This window comes from Rhineura floridana, chromosome 5 (genome assembly GCF_030035675.1).
Source record: "Rhineura floridana isolate rRhiFlo1 chromosome 5, rRhiFlo1.hap2, whole genome shotgun sequence".
Taxonomy (NCBI): Eukaryota; Metazoa; Chordata; class Lepidosauria; order Squamata; family Rhineuridae; genus Rhineura; species Rhineura floridana.
The window spans coordinates 163,479,350-163,497,293 of NC_084484.1; the positions used below are offsets into that span (position 1 = coordinate 163,479,350).

Genomic DNA, 17,944 nt, shown 5'->3' on the forward strand with positions numbered 1-17,944 from the left:
GTACTTTTCCTGCTTCTGTCTTGCTTTTTAGTATTTCTTGGGATCTCTGTAGTTTGCCCTTTCTTTTTATCTAGCAACCAGAATATATCTTTCTTGTGGAAGGTTCAACAGAGATCAGATATTCCCTAGAAGTTATTTTCTACAAATACTACAACCCAGTATGGATGTTAAAGAATCCCCAACCCACAAATGACAAATGCAAAATGGTAAAACTTTGCAAAGAGTCTTAGGGATGCGTCCTGTTGTGTAGGAGCTGATACCCAGGCACTCATTAAGAATTCACTGTATAGTTAGCCTAAAGTACAATAGTATACTTATCTACTTCTAAAATGAGTTTCTTTGTGTTTAATGGAGCTTACTCCCATGATGGTAGCCTAGTGTTTGGTTTAGAATTGGCAATAGGAAAAACAGGAACAATTCTGGTGCCTTTAACAGTTATATATCCACAATCAAGACCAGCAGGACACAGCTAACTTCTCAAGCAGCAGCAATGACGGCATTTTCTCTAATTGTGTTTTATGCCACACACCCATGGCAGCCATTTTGTGGTATGCCACAACCCCATGGTAGCCATTTTATGACTTTCCCAAAATTTGAAATGTGCCTCTTGGTTCAAAAAGGTTAGCAACTCCTGTTGAGGAGGGTTACCATACATGTCATTAGGCTTGGTGGCTAACAAATTATGCAGGATTGCTCAGAGCTTGGAAAAGTTACTTTTTTGAACTACAACTCCCATCAGCCCAGTCCAGTGGCCATGCTGGCTGGGGCTGATGGGAGTTGTAGTTCAAAAAAGTAACTTTGGCAAGCTCTGGGATTGCTATACTGGTTTTTCATCTGATTATTTATTTAATGTAGGAAATATATATCCAGCTTTTGTATTGTTAGAAACAGTACTCAAGGTGGCTCACATTAAGTTTAAAAGCAGAATATACAATATCTTTAACATAAATGTTGCTAAAACGGAGACAATCAAAGCAGATAAAAACCACTAAAAATAGCAGGTTTTCATGAAGGCAAATTAAAAGCCTCTCTAAATAAAGAAAGGTCTTAACAAGATGGCAGGAGACAGACAGAGAGAGGGTCAATTGAGCTTCATGCAGAAGAAAATTCTACAATTCAGTCTTCTGGAAAGTGAAAGCGAGGCAATCAATAAATGGAAGACTGTGGTTTTAAGAGATTCATAAAATGGAAATCAATTCACTTACCTTGCAGTCTCCTGTCGTAAGGCATTCAGAAACGTGTCTGGATGGAAGAGTTCTGACAGGTCGAGGGTATCTGAGAGCAAGGTTTGCTTTTCTGCTTTACCTACCCAATTCTACAAAGATAACCGCATTGCACATTAATTGGGAAAACCATTTAGTTTACTTTGTTGTAAATTGTCTTGAATTTTGAACAGGTACTAGTGTCACATTTGGGCACCGATCCTCAATACATTATATAAATATATGTCCCACTGAATTCAAAGGGAAATAGCGTGTAACCAAGCACAGGACTGCAGCTTGGGAGGCAAATGATAAATGCATTCTGAAGCTGATTTGAGGGTTACTGAGGGCCAATACAGACAAAGTTGGTACACAATAGGAGTAGATTGTTTTACTCATATGGCAGCTCCCAGCTCAGAGAGTTTCGTGTATAATGGCTGTCATGTGGTGAATACGGATGTCTTGTTTTATTCAAAAATTCTGGAAATTGTTGGGAGGCAAGTGAAGTCACTCTCTTTGTATCGGACCGCCAAAGAAGGGAAACCTGACTTGGATTCCATTTTCACTCAGACAAGCAAAGGCTCTGTCTAAAATGTCATTAATCCCCGAAATTGGATAATATAATTTATTTATTTGGACATTTACACTCAATCGTCCTATGATAAAATCAAATTCAAGGCAGCTTAAAATGAAAATATAACACACAAAATTAAAATGACTGAGAACTGTGTATTGCCTCTGCTAGAAAAAGACACCTCCACTTCATATCCTCAGAAAGAAAGAACCTGCCTACATCGGTATGTAGGTGAACCCTCAAGTGAAGAACTAATGCCTGAGAAATAGGGGCTTGGGATACATTAGAGCACTCTGGGAAACTAGAAGATCCTGAGATGTGTTTGTTGTCAAGATTAAAAAAATGTAATGTCTCTTTTCTACTAAAGGTGTGCTACCAAGGTCATAATATCTTGGTCACCAATACCCTGGGTGCAGATGTATGAATGGAATAACCCTGAATTGATAATGCTTGATGTTATAACAGAATCTTAGAAGTCTTCTTGTGGGAGAAACACAGGAACACTGAGTGTAAAATTCCTCTTAGCAATGTCTATAGGAGTTCCTTTTGGATATCCATCTTGAAATGTTTCTTTAAGAAAATGGAAATTTGTCTTACTGTGAATTTCTGTTTACTGGGGATGATGGATGACATTCCTGATAAGGATGCCACCTCCTACTGTAAGAAACAGACAGGGTCCACTAAAGCCTTTTGCCTCCTCTTCAGGGGAAGAAGTAATTCCTCTCACCAGACTGACTGGCAGAGCAGACAACTCCTTGACCCCACACTGACATTTCAAGGTCAACTCTATTGATCCCTGAAACCTAACTTTCGGAAACTGTATGGAACAGAAAAAGAGAAATCAACAGGGAACAGAGAAGCACAGCAAAAAAGGGCTTAACCACACCAAAGTAGAACAGCTATGCCCAAAACCCAAAGGAGCACACACATGTGGAAAGAACAGAAAAATGCACAACTGTATGTACAGCAGTGGCGGGAGCTGCAAACCACACCCCTCACACTGCCAGCAGAAAAAGGAGAGGTTGGTGGAATGTCATCCATCATCCCCAGTAAACAGAAATTCACAGTAAGACAAATTCCAGTTTTACCTGAGGGTGATGGATGACATTCCTGATAGGGATATAACAGAGCAGTCTCCAAAACCTGGATGGGCTTCCTTTGTCCATTTCTTCACTGCCTTACAGCCTTCTATAAGGACCTTCCTATCAAAGGCTACAGCTGATGACAAAAATGCACCCAGTTTGTAGAATCTCAACAAAGTGTGAGGGGAAGCCCAAATTGCTGCTCTAGAAATTTCCAGCACAGGAAAGCTACGCTTAAATATAGGTGAAGCCACTGCACCCCTAAGGAAATGAACCATGATACCACTTTGGTGGTTGCCTATGCAATGCCACAGAGGCCTGGGCTATGTATCCCTGAACCACTTAGAAACGGAAGATCCTCCCAGCAGAAGGGTTGGCAAAAGCCACAAACCAAGACTTCCCCAAGTCCTGGCTCTCTTTAGATGAAACCATACTGTCCTCCTGACATCTAAGGTGTGCCACCTGCGCTTGACTACCTGCAATAAGGTAGTCCCACCTCCTGGGACTGATGTAACACTGTGTTGACCTTAGACATGAACGATGCATCAGTCTGCAACACCACCTTAGCAGGATAGAAAAACAAAACACAAGCTATGTATAGCATGCCCTCTAACACTGACACTCTTCTGGCTAACGTTATTGCTACCAGAAATATATTTTTAAGAGACAAAACTCTACTGAACAAGTGGCCATCAGTACAGTGGGGACACAATTCAAACCCCAGTGCTAAACCTTTCATGAGCGGTTTGTAGATGAGATGTGAGGACAAGGTTGGATCACCCAAACTGGCTAGAACACTGCTTAAAATGGCACCTTGAATTTTAATGGTGGACTGTGAAAAAGACAAATAATTGGGTGTTAGAACAAATTAAACCAGAACTGTCACTAGAAGCTAAAATGATGAAACTGAGGTTATCATACTTTGGACATATAATGAGAAGACATGATTCACTGGAAAAGCCAATAATGCTTGGAAAAACAGAAGGGAGTAGAAAAATAGGAAGACCAAACAAGAGATGGATTGATTCCAGAAAGGAAGCCACAGACCTGAACTTACAAGATCTGAACAGGGTGGTTTATAACAAATGCTACTGGAGGTCGATGATTCATAGGGTCGCCATATAAAACAAGTTAAAAACAAAGAATGTACATATGCTGTCAAAGACTGCCAATGGCTATTACTCCTGATGTATATGTTTTATGTCCACTGTCGAAGCAATATGCTTCTCAATGCCTGTTTCTGGAAAATTCACCCTTATTCAAAACACACTGGACAGGTTCAGAAGTTCAACAAACCTCTGAAAGAGAATGCATGAGTGTCCTCTCATGCTATTTTTTCATGTTTCCAGAACAATATGGATGAACTTTAGATTCATGAAAAGTTCATGCATCTGATCTGCCGGTAAGATGCTTGAGTTTTGCTTGGCATGTTTCACCAGAAATGTGAAAAGAAGTGTAATTCAAACATCTTTGTCAGTGTTTCACCGAACAGTTCCATCCTAACTATAGCCACATATCACATAAGCTTAAAGGAAGAGAACTAAAATCTGGGCTCCTCCTTACAGCCTCATGTGGATTCCGGATTCCTGAACACTTTGCAATCTTCTCATCAGTTGGAACCTTTTAGGCTAGTGCCATCAGGAGATTCATTGCAATGGCTCATTAGTTGGCTCTGGTCAGCTCCATCTTTTGTATGAGCTGTCTGATTCATGTGAGAAAGTGTGGAGAGCTAGATAGCTTCATATAAAAATATTTCTCTTTATCAAAACAATTGCTAGTTTTGTAGCACTGAGTCGTAGTTGGAAAAGCCATTGAAACAATATCACTAAATAAATTGTAATTTGTTTTCTGTCAGGGTCAAAATATTTCATTCAGACACAGCCATTTAATCAGGTGACCTTCAAATGTGTCACAACACAGATTATGAATATTCATCCCAGACAGTTAAAACTGATTTGATTTTGTTCCCCTTTTCTCTATTCATTAGGTGTACACTGGCCATCTCTGTGTGATGCTTTCAATGATTTAACAACAGTTCCTCTTATAGCACAACCGTAATTGCAATTTCCCATTAGAAAAATACAATTTTGTAAATTGTTCAGTATCTAAGTGGTCACAGGAATCATTCTCTAATTTGTGTTTAATACATTCATTTTAGTAGTGCCTTCAAAAAAATTAATTCAGCTCCTCAAGAACGTTATGGGCAAACAGTTATATTTAATAAAATTATAAGAGACTGCAATGTTTGACAATCACATTTTGTCTTCGCTGAAGTCTGAAATAATCACTCCTAATTTGCGTTTAATACAGTCTGTGAAGTTAGCTGCGAGGCTGATATTTGAACACACTTTTTACGTCATTACTTTCTAGTATAATGCTAGAATCTCACTTTTTTATATCCACTTATTAGACAGTTAAACTCAAGTCAGAATTCGTGAAATTTTCCCATGGAGGTTGCATTGAAAGGATTGAGAGAAGCTATAGAAAAGGCAGAGCAAAGGTGTTGAATTTTCTGGTAGCATTATCCCACAGTGTCTGAATATTCACATGGACGGGGTTGTGTGGGTCCTTCCCAGCCTACTGCCACCTGGCTAAAAGGGCAACAAATCAGATGGGAAGGACATGTGCAATTGGTCCACTCCTATGATTCAATTTTCCACACATATAATGGTGTGGGATCTTGTTACAGGAAATAGCTCCAGTGATGCGAGAGGTAAGGGAAAATGGGAAATTAGAATTGACCTCAAAATAGGTTACCAGCGTTTGGAATCAAAAATACAAATTCCAGCCCTGGTTCCTAACACAAGAAGCTTGCTTGTCCTCTCCTGCAAGTGTAGTGATTTAGCCACAGCACAAGCATTTGTAGAGAAACACTCACTGGTGGTGTTGTGACAAGGATCTTCTCCATTCTCTTCGTGACACAGCTGTACTGTGCTAGGTGCTGGGGGTGGGGAAGGAAAGCATTTGTAGCATAACCAAAGAGAGTGCTTCCATAGAAATGCCACAGCTTGGAAGATTTTAAAAAGGAATACATTACAACTACTGTTACATGGCCCTGTAATTAAAGGAATCAATTAACTTTACAATTAAAATTGTTCTAAAAGGAATTTATTTCTTTACCGTTACTCAAAAGTAATAACTACAATTACAGTTAAGTTACTTTAAAAAAACAACAGAGCGCTGGCCTTGGCTGCTGCACATCTAGGTAGCCTAAAACATTAAAAATAAACACACATAAGAAGAGAGGTAGTAGAATAATTCTTTTCATCCATAAGGTAGCAGTGGTGGTCTCTCCGCTGGTAGGGAGGAGGGGAGGGAGGCAAAGGCCACAGCTCATATCTCTGCATGTTAAACCAAGCGCAACCCCCCCACACACACTCTGAGCCAGCAAGCATCATCTCTCTCACTCAACCACCTCCCAAACACCCACCTCCCACCTCTGCATCTGTGTTAGAACTGCTTGTTAATGTGTTTTTTTTAATAATATGTTTTTAACCCTTCTTTAAAAGTTGTTTTTAAAGCTTTTTAAAAAAAATGTTTTTAACATTTTGTTTTAATGTATTTTAAGGTCTGTTTTTATGATGTTTTAAAGTGTTTTTAGTGCTTCTGTTTGCTGCCCTGGGCTCCTGCTGGGAGGAAGGGTGGGGTAGAAACAAAATAATAAATCAAATAAATAAATATAAATCAAATAATAAATAAATAAGTAATTCATTTTTTGTAACTAATAGCTTCCAAGCTCTGAGAACCGCACTGTAGTGGTGGAAATTATACAGCCACAAGAGTGGCTTTATACTATAGCCAGCATGGTTTTTCCATATTCTGCCATGTTAAACTGAAAATACCCCCATGCCATTCTGCTCCTTCCCATGAGCTAATTTTAAAATAAATCTTACAAAACTTATAGTCCTGAACTCAGAAATGCTTGCTTAACAACCCTTTAGGTTTTCATGATGATACACAAAACACTCAGAGAGAATCCAGACTTTAAAGTATGAAACATGAGTAAAAAAATTCCAGACCCCTGTTGGACTTTTTTTTCTGTCAGTGGTCTCATAATTAGTTGAAATTAATTTAAAAATCAGTCATGTTCACAGAGTACCTGTAATCCTGTTACTGACCTTATCCCATACTCTGACCTTCATCTTCTAAAAGTCTAAACGTTAAAAAAAATGCATGGCTGGTTTTTAATTAAAGAAAATTAACACTGGAGTCTATGATAGTGCAGGCATTATAAAAACATAAGAAGAGCCTGCTGGATCAGGCCAGTGGCCCATCTAGTCCAGCATCCTGTTCTCACAGTGGCCAACCAGGTGCCTGGGGGAAGCCCGCAAGCAGGACCCGAGTGCAAGAACACTCTACCCTCCTGAGGCTTCCGGCAACTGGTTTTCAGAAGCATGCTGCCTCTGACTAGGGTGGCAGAGCACAGCCATCATGGCTAGTAGCCATTGATAGCCCTGTCTTCCATGAATTTATCTAATCTTCTTTTAAAGCCATCCAAGCTGGTGGCCATTACTGCATCTTGTGGGAGCAAATTCCATAGTTTAACTATGCGCTGAGTAAAGAAGTACTTCCTTTTTTCTGTCCTGAATCTTCCAACATTCAGCTTCTTTGAATGTCCACGAGTTCTAGTATTATGAGAGAGGGAGAAGAACTTTTCTCTATCCACTTTCTCAATGCCATGCATAATTTTATACACTTCTATCATGTCTCCTCTGACCCGCCTTTTCTCTAAACTAAAAAGCCCCAAATGCTGTAACCTTTCCTCGTAAGTGAGTCGCTCCATCCCCTTGATCATTCTGGTTGCCCTCTTCTGAACCTTTTCCAACTCTATAATATCCTTTTTGAGATGAGGCGACCAGAACTGTACACAGTATTCCAAATGCGGCTGCACCATAGATTTATACAAAGGCATTATGATATCGGCTGTTTTATTTTCAATACCTTTCCTAATTATCACTAGCATGGAATTTGCCTTTTTCACAGCTGCCGCACACTGGGTTGACATTTTCATTGTGCTGTCCACTACAACCCCGAGGTCTCTCTCCTGGTCGGTCACCGCCAGTTCAGACCCCATGAGCGTATATGTGAAATTCAGATTTTTTGCTCCAATATGCATAATTTTACACTTGTTTATATTGAATTGCATTTGCCATTTTTCCGCCCATTCACTCAGTTTGGAGAGGTCTTTTTGGAGCTCTTCGCAATCCCTTTTTCTTTTAACAACCCTGAACAATTTAGTGTCATCAGCAAACTTGGCCACTTCACTGTTCACTCCTAATTCTAGATCATTAATGAACAAGTTGAAAAGTACAGGTCCCAATACCGATCCTTGAGGGACTCCACTTTCTACAGCCCTCCATTGGGAGAACTGTCCGTTTATTCCTACTCTCTGCTTTCTGCTTCTTAACCAATTCCTTATCCACAAGAGGACCTCTCCTCTTATTCCATGACTGCTAAGCTTCCTCAGAAGTCTTTGGTGAGGTACCTTGTCAAACGCTTTTTGAAAGTCTAAGTACACTATGTCCACTGGATCACCTCTATCTATCTCTGTAAGAACCACCTGTTAAGTGTTCTAAAAGCCAGACCAACAGCTGTTTGGCTTGGCTAATCAGAGGGCCACACCCATGCCAGACATTTATTCCACTTTAAACAGTCATGGCTTCACCCAAAAATCATGGGAAGTATAATTTGTGAAGGGTGCTGAGAGTCATTAAGACACTCTTATTCTCCTGACAGAGCTCCAGTGGCCAGAGTGGTTTAACAGTCAGCCCATTTTCCCATAGAATTCTGGTGATTGTAGTTCAGGGACAGTTTTGGTTTAAATTTGGGTGGGACACTACATGTGTCTGCAGCAGAATAAAAAGGTGGGGGAAACCCCGGAAAATAATGATGCTATTCACCATGTTTTCCTTTTGGAAAGGAAAGGGGCTTTCCCTCTGTTCAGTAGCCACCTGCCAATCTCCCCCCTCCCCCCCTCCATGTCTCCCAGGTCAGTTTCACCTAACCTAAGCATGATTGCACAGGAGTGAATCCCATTGAACTCAGTAAGCATGCAAATGATCAAACCTGCCCTCCAGCTTCCCCTGCCCTTCCTTCCCCTTCCCCCCCTCTGCATCCCTTCCTCTCCTCCCCCCCCCCATCCAGTTCTCATTCTCTTCCCCATGGTCAGTTTCATCCATCCTGAGCATGGGAGTAAATCCCATTGAATTCAACAAGCATGCAAATGATCAATCCATTCTCAGCAAACTTGCACAGGATCCCATTTCTTACCTTCCAGATTAAAAAGCAAAGAAATTCATTAATAGGCAAAAACTAAAACAAAACACACCTTGTGGTTTAAGAATGCACGTATAGCCAACAGGTATTGCTATCAAATTAGGCAGCTATAGCGAATGCACCAGGGGAACAGGAGTCCTGACTTCCTCTCTGAGATATTGGAAAAATGCAAACACAATTTGGGTTGGTCTTTCACAGTCCAATCCACTTCCTATGTAGCTTGGAAGAATTTGGTAACATGTGCATCTCAGCATATGGTGAGTGGTGGCAACAACTTAACTAAACTTAAGATTGAGTTCTGAAGGCAGGGATTTCTAATGTACACAAGGGGTGAGCTCTTCCTATCACAGCTTGAAATTGAAGCTTGTCTTCCTGGACTAGAGGGGGGAACACTAAACGTTATCAATCATTTTCCCTTGAGAGGAAAATACATCTGTCCATTCTCTTTTTGTTAATTTTTGGAACCATCTCAGAAATTCTAGTTTAGCTTGTCCTCACAGTTCTGAGGAGTCTGGAAGAGGAATATTCCCTGGGACACACTTGCATCTCCCCAGGAGTCGACTTGGTGGAACATTCTGTGTCTTGATCTGGGACTGCGCTGTTTAGCTGGATTAATGAAGTCCCTTATTAATGGCAGGTGGGGCACTGACCACCCTAAACCTCCAAATGTATAGCCTGTCCTTTCTCTTTTCCTTACATTCATATTCAGTGTATTACCTATAGCCCGGTGCCCTTTCTCTGTTCCTTACATTTACATTCAATACAGTACCTCACATTTAGAGACACTCTGGACTTGTTTCTGTCCATCTTCTGTTCTGGTCAGTCATCTCTGGATAGCACAGTCAATCACAATCATTGCTATGGTCCCAACCCCAGTCTCCAGGAGTAAAATTCTAGTAGGAGGGGCTTAGAGGGGACAGAGCTCCCCTTAGCATCTCCAGGACCTCCATTTTGATTTTATTTGCCATAGAATAAGCTCTAACTAATCAGGAGGAGTTCCTCAGAAATGCACTGGAAGTTCCATAGCATAAGGGCAGGACTATGAAAAGCCTCCCCAGTGCATTTCAGTTGGAGCCAATCTGAGCTAATCAGATGCATATATTTGCAATCTGCATTAGCTCCTCTCTGAGTTTGTGTTGATAGTTCCTCACTTTTGCAAGTAGCAGGGTAAAGCAGCAGAGAGCACAATTCTTTCTCTGCAGCCAGCTTTGAAAGCAGCAGCAAAATATACGTGTGAGTTCAGTTCAGTATTTGCTTGCACAGAGTAGGTGGCTGGGTGGCTGCGTGTATGTTGCTGCATGGGGAGCAAGGGAAAAAACTGCACAGTGGCATGGGGGTATGTTTTGGTCCTAATGGGCCTTTTGCTGGCTGTGGGAGGGGGAAGCGGTGGGGGAGGGGGAAGCGGTGGGGGAGGGGGAAGCGGTGGGGGAGGGGGAAGCGGTGGGGGAGGGGGAAGCGGTGGGGGGAGGCCTTGGCCCTGGTGGGGGGAGGCCTTGGCCCTGGTGGGCCTTTAGCTGGCTATTGGAATGGAAGGGAGGAGGAGGAAAAAGCAGGACCCAAATGGATTGGTGTGTGTGTGTAGTGACTGATGTTTTGCATCTAATCAGATGTAGCTTGGAAGAAGAGAGTGGCCAATTAATTGTGTGTGTGTCTGTAGGCAGGCAGAAGGAGAGAGTTGTTTAAAAGAATTTCTAGTGTTGTTCATGGCTGGGTGGGGATCTTTCAGACCCTAGTCCAATGCTCTAACCATTATGTTTATACATATATAAATGCTCATTTTGTTTTAACAATAATTTGTCTTTTGTGGACCCCTTCTAAACCAAAGTAAGGCACTTTTCAGCTTCTTTAGGTTCTGTTTGTAAAACTGCAATATTTAAGCATCCACAGAATCTTTCAGTGCAGGAGGATGGGAAGAAAACCAGACCTTGGCCACATTCCTGTAACCTCAGAGCACCCCACCAGTTTTAGAGGACACCTGCTGCCACTGATGTCCCCATTAAGCTGGCTGAAACTTTCCTACATTCAGAAGTGTCACTGCCATTATTGGAAGATTGTTACTGTCATTGCCCTTTCTGCTGGGACTGATCTAGTCACATGGTTCCTGCCATATTATAGAGTTGGAAAAGGTTCAGAAGAGGGCAACCAGAATGATCAAGGGGATGGAGCGACTCCCTTACGAGGAAAGGTTACAGCATTTGGGGCTTTTTAGTTTAGAGAAAAGGCGGGTCAGAGGAGACATGATAGAAGTGTATAAAATTATGCATGGCATTGAGAAAGTGGATAGAGAAAAGTTCTTCTCCCTCTCTCATAATACTAGAACTCATGGACATTCAAAGAAGCTGAATGTTGGAAGATTCAGGACAGACAAAAGGAAGTACTTCTTTACTCAGCGCATAGTTAAACTATGGAATTTGCTCCCACAAGACGCAGTAATGGCCACCAGCTTGGATGGCTTTAAAAGAAGATTAGACAAATTCATGGAGGACAGGGCTATCAATGGCTTCTAGCCATGATGGCTGTGCTCTGCCACCCTAGTCAGAGGCAGCATGCTTCTGAAAACCAGTTGCCGGAAGCCTCAGGAGGGGAGAGTGTTCTTGCACTCAGGTCCTGCTTGCGGGCTTCCCCCAGGCACCTGGTTGGCTACTGTGAGAACAGGATGCTGGACTAGATGGGCCACTGGCTTGATCCAGCAGGCTCTTCTTATGTTCTTATGCTATTTCATATTTCTCCTGGCTAAAGAGCAGAAAGGGAGCATGGTCTGTATTAGGTTAGAGCAGCCTCAATAGCTGCAGTTTCCCATGTTTCCCCTTTAAAAACAAGGTCCCTTATTAGGGAGAGGAAAGGGGTGTACAATCTAGGACTAAAGAAGGAAAAATATAGTCAGAAAGTAGGAGAGATCTCAGCTCCTAATAGGCCCTGCTTCCAGGCAGGGATAGTCTGGGAAGCCGGCAAGCCTCTCTCCTGCTCTCTCTCACCCCCCCCCCCGCAATGACATCAAATTAACTCTTGACTTCAACCAGGAAGAGGTGCTATTCTCTGAAGTACAGACTACATTCTGGATACCAGAGACAGAAGTTCTGTTAAGTAATTATATTGGTGATGCAGACTTGCCTAAAATAACTACCAGAACCTAGCACACACAAAATATTATTTTCACAAAGCCTCCCTAAGGTTTAATAAAGTTTCATGTCTGTGGAGTGGCCTAATGTATCTAATAATACTTAGCAATATGACAGGCTGAGATGTTAATTTGCTAGTGCATTTCTAATCTCATTATGTGTTCCCAAGGGTAACACCATTTTATATGGAAGAATGAAATTAAAACACTCTTTATTATGCTTCCTAACACAATATGCATCACCTACAGACAATTCAAGGAAGCCTATTAAGAGAATGAATTTTGGAGCTGGCAATAATAACCTTTTGACTACAATATCTGTCATGGGATGCGCTACAGTTGGATCTTCATATAACTTTTGCAAACCATTGTCAAGGTATTTTGTAGTACCAAAGTGAGTGTTTGATATACAAGTTCACCTCTGCTTCTGAATGAGTCAGACTGAATATAACATCTTCTTAAGTAAGTAAGTGAAATGTTATTTGAATTTTAAAAACCTTGATTAGAATTTAATATATTTTTATCCAATGTATATTTCCATTTGTTTAAATACAAATGAAAATATTTACTGAATATTTAGAATTCAGTAGACTGGAATTACTTCTTAAAATTAAATTATCTATCAGTCACAGATAAGAGAAAAATAGTATTGTGGATTAGGAAAATTGTTCTAGGCAAAATAAATTCTAGGATTAAGCATCATTGCGAATGTCCTTTCCTATGGCATACGTGTACAAATGAAATACTGTTATCATGCCAACTATCTGAAATTAAGCAAAGGAATGCTAAAAATAAAGAGTTGCAATCTAAACATTGTGTGATCTATGATGGCAATGTCCTGAATGCAGTGCACAAATGGGGGGCATAAAATACACACAAAATGTACAACTTGTTTCTGTTCTCTTAAACATGCATATTTTAATATTATAACACATTGCTTTATTGCTAAATAACATATTCATATGTATTGGCTTGTGATGCTATTTTCCACAAGCCACACCCACCTGCCCAACACCTGACATTATATACACAACTCCATGCATTTGTACTAGTGGTGCCAGTGTGAGGACCAAACTGGGGCAGAACCATGGGTGCAATGGGGAGGAACAGACATCTGCCAAATTGTATACTTCCTCAAACTTCAGTGTTACCCATGACCAGTATAACTTCATAAGTAGTGTACGTCAAAAAGCACCAACTGAACTTAGTGGAGAGCAAAAGGCTATCTCCTATCCTGCTTATGCTACCATGGTGGAATATACAGTGCTGTGAAAAAGTATTTTCCCCCTGTCTGATTTTCTGTGTTGTTGCATAGTTTTGGCACTGAATGTTGTCAGATCCTGAATCAAACCCTAATATTAGAGAAAAGGGAACCTGAGTGAACAAACACACAATTTTGATACTTATTTCATTTATTCATTAAAGAAAATTAAGCAACACCCAATGCCCCTATGTGAAAAAGTAATTGGCTCCTTAGACTCAAAACCTGGTTACGTCACCTTTAGCAGCAATGACTGCAACCAAATGCTTCCTGTAGTTTCTGATCAGTGTCTCACAGTACTGTGGTGGATTTTGGGCCACTCCATGCAGAACTGCTTTAACTGAGCGACATTTGTGGGTTTTCGAGCATGAACTACTCCTTTCAGGTCCTGCCACATCTCAATGGGGTTTAGGTCTGGACTGAGTAGGCCATTCCAAAACATTGTATTTCTCGTTCCTCAACCATTCTGATGCAGACTTACTTGTGTGTTTCAGATCATTGTCTTGCTGCATGACCCAGCTGTACTTCAGCTTCAGCTGATGGACATGTGGCCTGACATTCACCTGTAGAATTCTCTGATACAAAGCAGAATTCATGGTTCCCTCAACGATGGCAAGTTGTCCAGGTCCTGATGCAGCAAAGCATCCCCAAACCATGACTCTGCCACCACCATGCTTGACTGTTGGTATGAGGTTCTTCATGTGGAATGCAGTGTTTGGTTTTCACCAGACATAACGGGGCCCATGTTGCCCAAAAAGTTTCATCTATGACTCATCTGTCCATAGAACATTGTTTCAGAACTCTTAAGGATCATCCAGGTGCTTTTTGACAAACTCTAGATGAGCATTCATGTTCTTCTCAGTGAGCAGTGGTTTCCGCCTTGCTACTTTGCCATGAATCTCATGTTTGCACAATGTCTTTCTGATGGTGGAGTCATGAACACTGACCTTGGCTGAGGCGAGAGAAGCTTGCAGATTCCTGGATGTTGTTCTGGGGTCCTTTGTGACTTCCTGGATGATTTTACACCTTGCTATTGGAGGGATTTCGGCAGGACAGCCACTCCTGGGAAGATTCACTACTGTCCCAAACCTTCTCCATTTAGTTTATATGGCTCTGACTGTGGTTTGGTGGAGCCCCAGAGCCTTAGAAATGGCTTTGTAATCCTTTCCAGACTGATATGCATCAACAACTGTTTTGCGGAGGTGTCCAGGAGTTTCTTTTGATCGTGGCATGATGCGGCTTTGGAACCTGTGTGCTGGCAACTTCAATCTGATGGCAAGGGCCAAAGTTAGTCAGATTTATATTGGGCAGGGCTGGCCCAAAGCAGGCCTGATTGTTTACCAAGATATTCAAACTTCTGGCCCTAATAATCTCTTTCATTGGGTTGAGTTAATAGGGGGACAATTACTTTTTCACATAGGGGCATTGGGTGTTGCCTATCTTTCTTTAATGAATAAATGGAATAAGTATCAAAATTTTGTGTTGTTTGTTCACTCAGGTTCCCTTTTCTCTAATATTAGGTTTTGGTTCAAGATCTGACAATATTCAGTGCCAAAAATATGCAACAATGCAAAAAACCAGACGGGGCAAATATTTTTCATGGCACTGTAGGAATCAGAGTAACTCCAAACCCATCCGCAACACACTCCCAGCAGAACATAAACTCCTGGCAGGAAGACCAGAACTCAGAGGACAGGGCACACAGCACAGGACTACATCTCTCTGACTCTATGTTGGGCACACGTAGAGCACATAAGAAGGGACTATGAAGAAAGAGCACATTATATAAAAAAAGAAGCACTTTGCCCAGTCTGGTCTCAGAACATATATAAGCAGAGCATATTGTTAAGCACTTGTCTTCTCAGAACCCTTACAGAACCCCACTTGAGGACTCCAGATACAAACATCCAACAGCAGCCCCCACAACATTCCTAAAACTATGGATGTAAGGACAATACACACTATATAGATAAGCAAGAAAAGGGGGATTTATGCAAATATAACTGCTGCAAGTATGTTCCATGTCTCCCACTCCACTCCTTTGTTATATGTGAAAGTATTATGTATGCAAAACTGTGTTGATTGGTGAAACAATGCAAGACAAGCTACCTTGGAATTTTCTTTCAAAAAAGAAAGGTAGGTATGAGTATAGAATATAAATAGAGCACATGTGAACTTTACTTTTGATTATTTAAATACTGAATCTTAGAAATTAAATTGTACCTGGATAGCATGTGCTCGTGCTACGACAGCTCTGAGGTACTGTAAAGGATCTTCTGGGCCTTCCCACTTGCTTTGCCACGTTAAGGGGCACTAAAAAAAAGACATAATAATTGCAGATGTTATTGAGCTTTGTGAGTCACAAATCTCTGTGTTTCCATGGTGGTTACAGAGGAAGGAGTTTTCTTTTCCTTTGTAGTTAGCACGTAAAGCAAGTGGGTTGTCACAGAAGGGATAGTGTAATCTTGCCCAGCCCTTCACCAGCCTGCTCATTTTTCTGCATGGAATTCCATGCCCTTGCTTGCACTCAATTCCTGGTCACCTGTGGCTACTAGATGAGCTGTTAAAAACAAGGTTGTCATAATGCCCTTCTGAAAATCTATGATACAGCCACATTTGCAATACTACAGTTTTGGTTTCCCTGTCTCAAAAGCTGGGAAATGTGCAGAAAAAAACAAACAAATTGATCCAGGAGATCCTTCCCTTTGAGGGCTGTCTAAAGAGGTGGGGATATTTTGGTTTGGAACAAAATATGGTTAACAAGCAGCATTATACAGTTCATAAAATAATGCATGGTGTGGGAAAATTGATAGTTTTTCTCCTTTATAAATCTGTTACTCAGGGTCATCCAATGAACTTAACTGGTAGTAGACTCAGGACAGACAAAAGGAAGTATTTTTCCATGCACCACATACTTAATTTATGAAATTCACTGCCATAAGATGCAGTGATGGCCACCAACTTAGGGGCCTATAAAAAGAGAGTAGATCAACATGGAGGATGAGTCTACTAAAGGCCATTAATCATATAGTTATGATTGCTGTACAGAACCATGAGAATCAGAGGCAGTGTGACTCTAAATACCAGTTGTTGCCTTCGTGTTTTTATGGGCTTCCCAGAAGCATTCTGTTGGTTCCAGTGGATAGTAGAATGTTGTACTAGATGCACTTTTGTTGGATCCAGCAGGGCTCTTCTTTGTGTTCTGGTTCCTTTGAGAAGTAGACTGGATCTTGCTAGGAATTTCCCTTTTAACCAGGAAACAAAAAACAGGCACCAAGCACAGCTCTGATATTTAGTGCTGTAGTGTGTTGTAAGCACCAGAGTCTCCAGGCAGCTGCCATAAAATCTATCTATTTCCGCAATTATTTCCTAGGTTTGCTTCTGTTTTAAACCAAAAGAAAATTAACTGAAGATTAAAGCATGCACTTATCTAAACTAGTTGCTGTTGGTTCAAGATTGTTACATCTACAGAATAAAGATGCATTATGTACAATGGGAATTTAAAAGAAGACCTTACCTTCTGGTTTAATAAAGCACTTGCTAGTTTTTGTACTTCTGAACTCAACAACGAGGTTCCCCTGATGACTTTACTGAGAGCAGCAAGAGACTGATGAATACTCTGAACTAGGCGAATGGCATTGAACTGCTCAAGAATAATGAATGAAAGAATTGGGGATCCTTGCCGCTCAGAAGGAGGAGACACCTTGTGATGAATCAGACTGGAATTCTAAAGAGAAAAAAATGTCATTAAATTAATCAACTTTAAATAAGGATAATCCCATTTGGGCAAACTTTTTCTCCTTTAAAAAACACCACTGCCAGAATATCTGTGGCATATAGGACTGGATGCAGGCCTTGCTCCCACCAGCTGAGGGGGAGACTTTTACCAATTACTCTTCTCCCTGCAGCCCCCAGCTCTGCTGTTGATGGGGTTGCACTCCCCTTGCAGAAGCAGATTTGTAGTCTGGGAGTACTTCTGGATTCAACGTTGTCACTGGACCCCAAGTGTCTGCAGTGGCCCAGAGTTCCTTTTTGTAGCTACAGCTCGTTCACTAGGTAAGACCTTTTATGGGTACAGATAGCCTGATCATGATGACTCATACTCTCATAAGTTCCATATTGGATTACTGCAATGTACTCTACATAGGGCTACCCTTGAACACAATTCAGAAATTGCAGCTAGTGCAAAACACACTGACTCAGTTGGGAGTTACATCACACTGGTTCTCAAAGGGCTACAGTGGCTATCAGTATGTTTGTGGTCTGAATTCAAGGTATTGTCAATGACACATAAAGAGCTGTATTTAACTAAGTAATTGTGTGAGCAGAAAAACTTTTTGTCTGTGCAATGGAACGTCCACCTCTCCTTTCCCCATGATGTCTCCCAATCTGCTCTGGAGGGTTGGAGGAACCCCAGAACAGATTTAGGGG

General features: G+C 41.2%; 1 protein-coding gene across 4 annotated transcripts in view; it reads right to left on the minus strand.

The window, feature by feature from the left end:
* The window catches only part of DYNC2H1 (dynein cytoplasmic 2 heavy chain 1), a 438,789-nt gene that overhangs the window by 17,011 nt on the left and 403,834 nt on the right, over window positions 1-17,944 (minus strand). For all 4 annotated transcript variants that reach the window (XM_061628720.1, XM_061628719.1, XM_061628721.1 and 1 more), the window contains 3 exons: window positions 17,031-17,240; window positions 15,737-15,826; window positions 1,206-1,315 (listed from right to left, as the gene is read on the minus strand). In XM_061628720.1, the coding sequence (XP_061484704.1) occupies window positions 1,206-1,315; window positions 15,737-15,826; window positions 17,031-17,240 (410 nt within the window). The remainder of the gene's footprint in view (window positions 1-1,205; window positions 1,316-15,736; window positions 15,827-17,030; window positions 17,241-17,944) is intronic.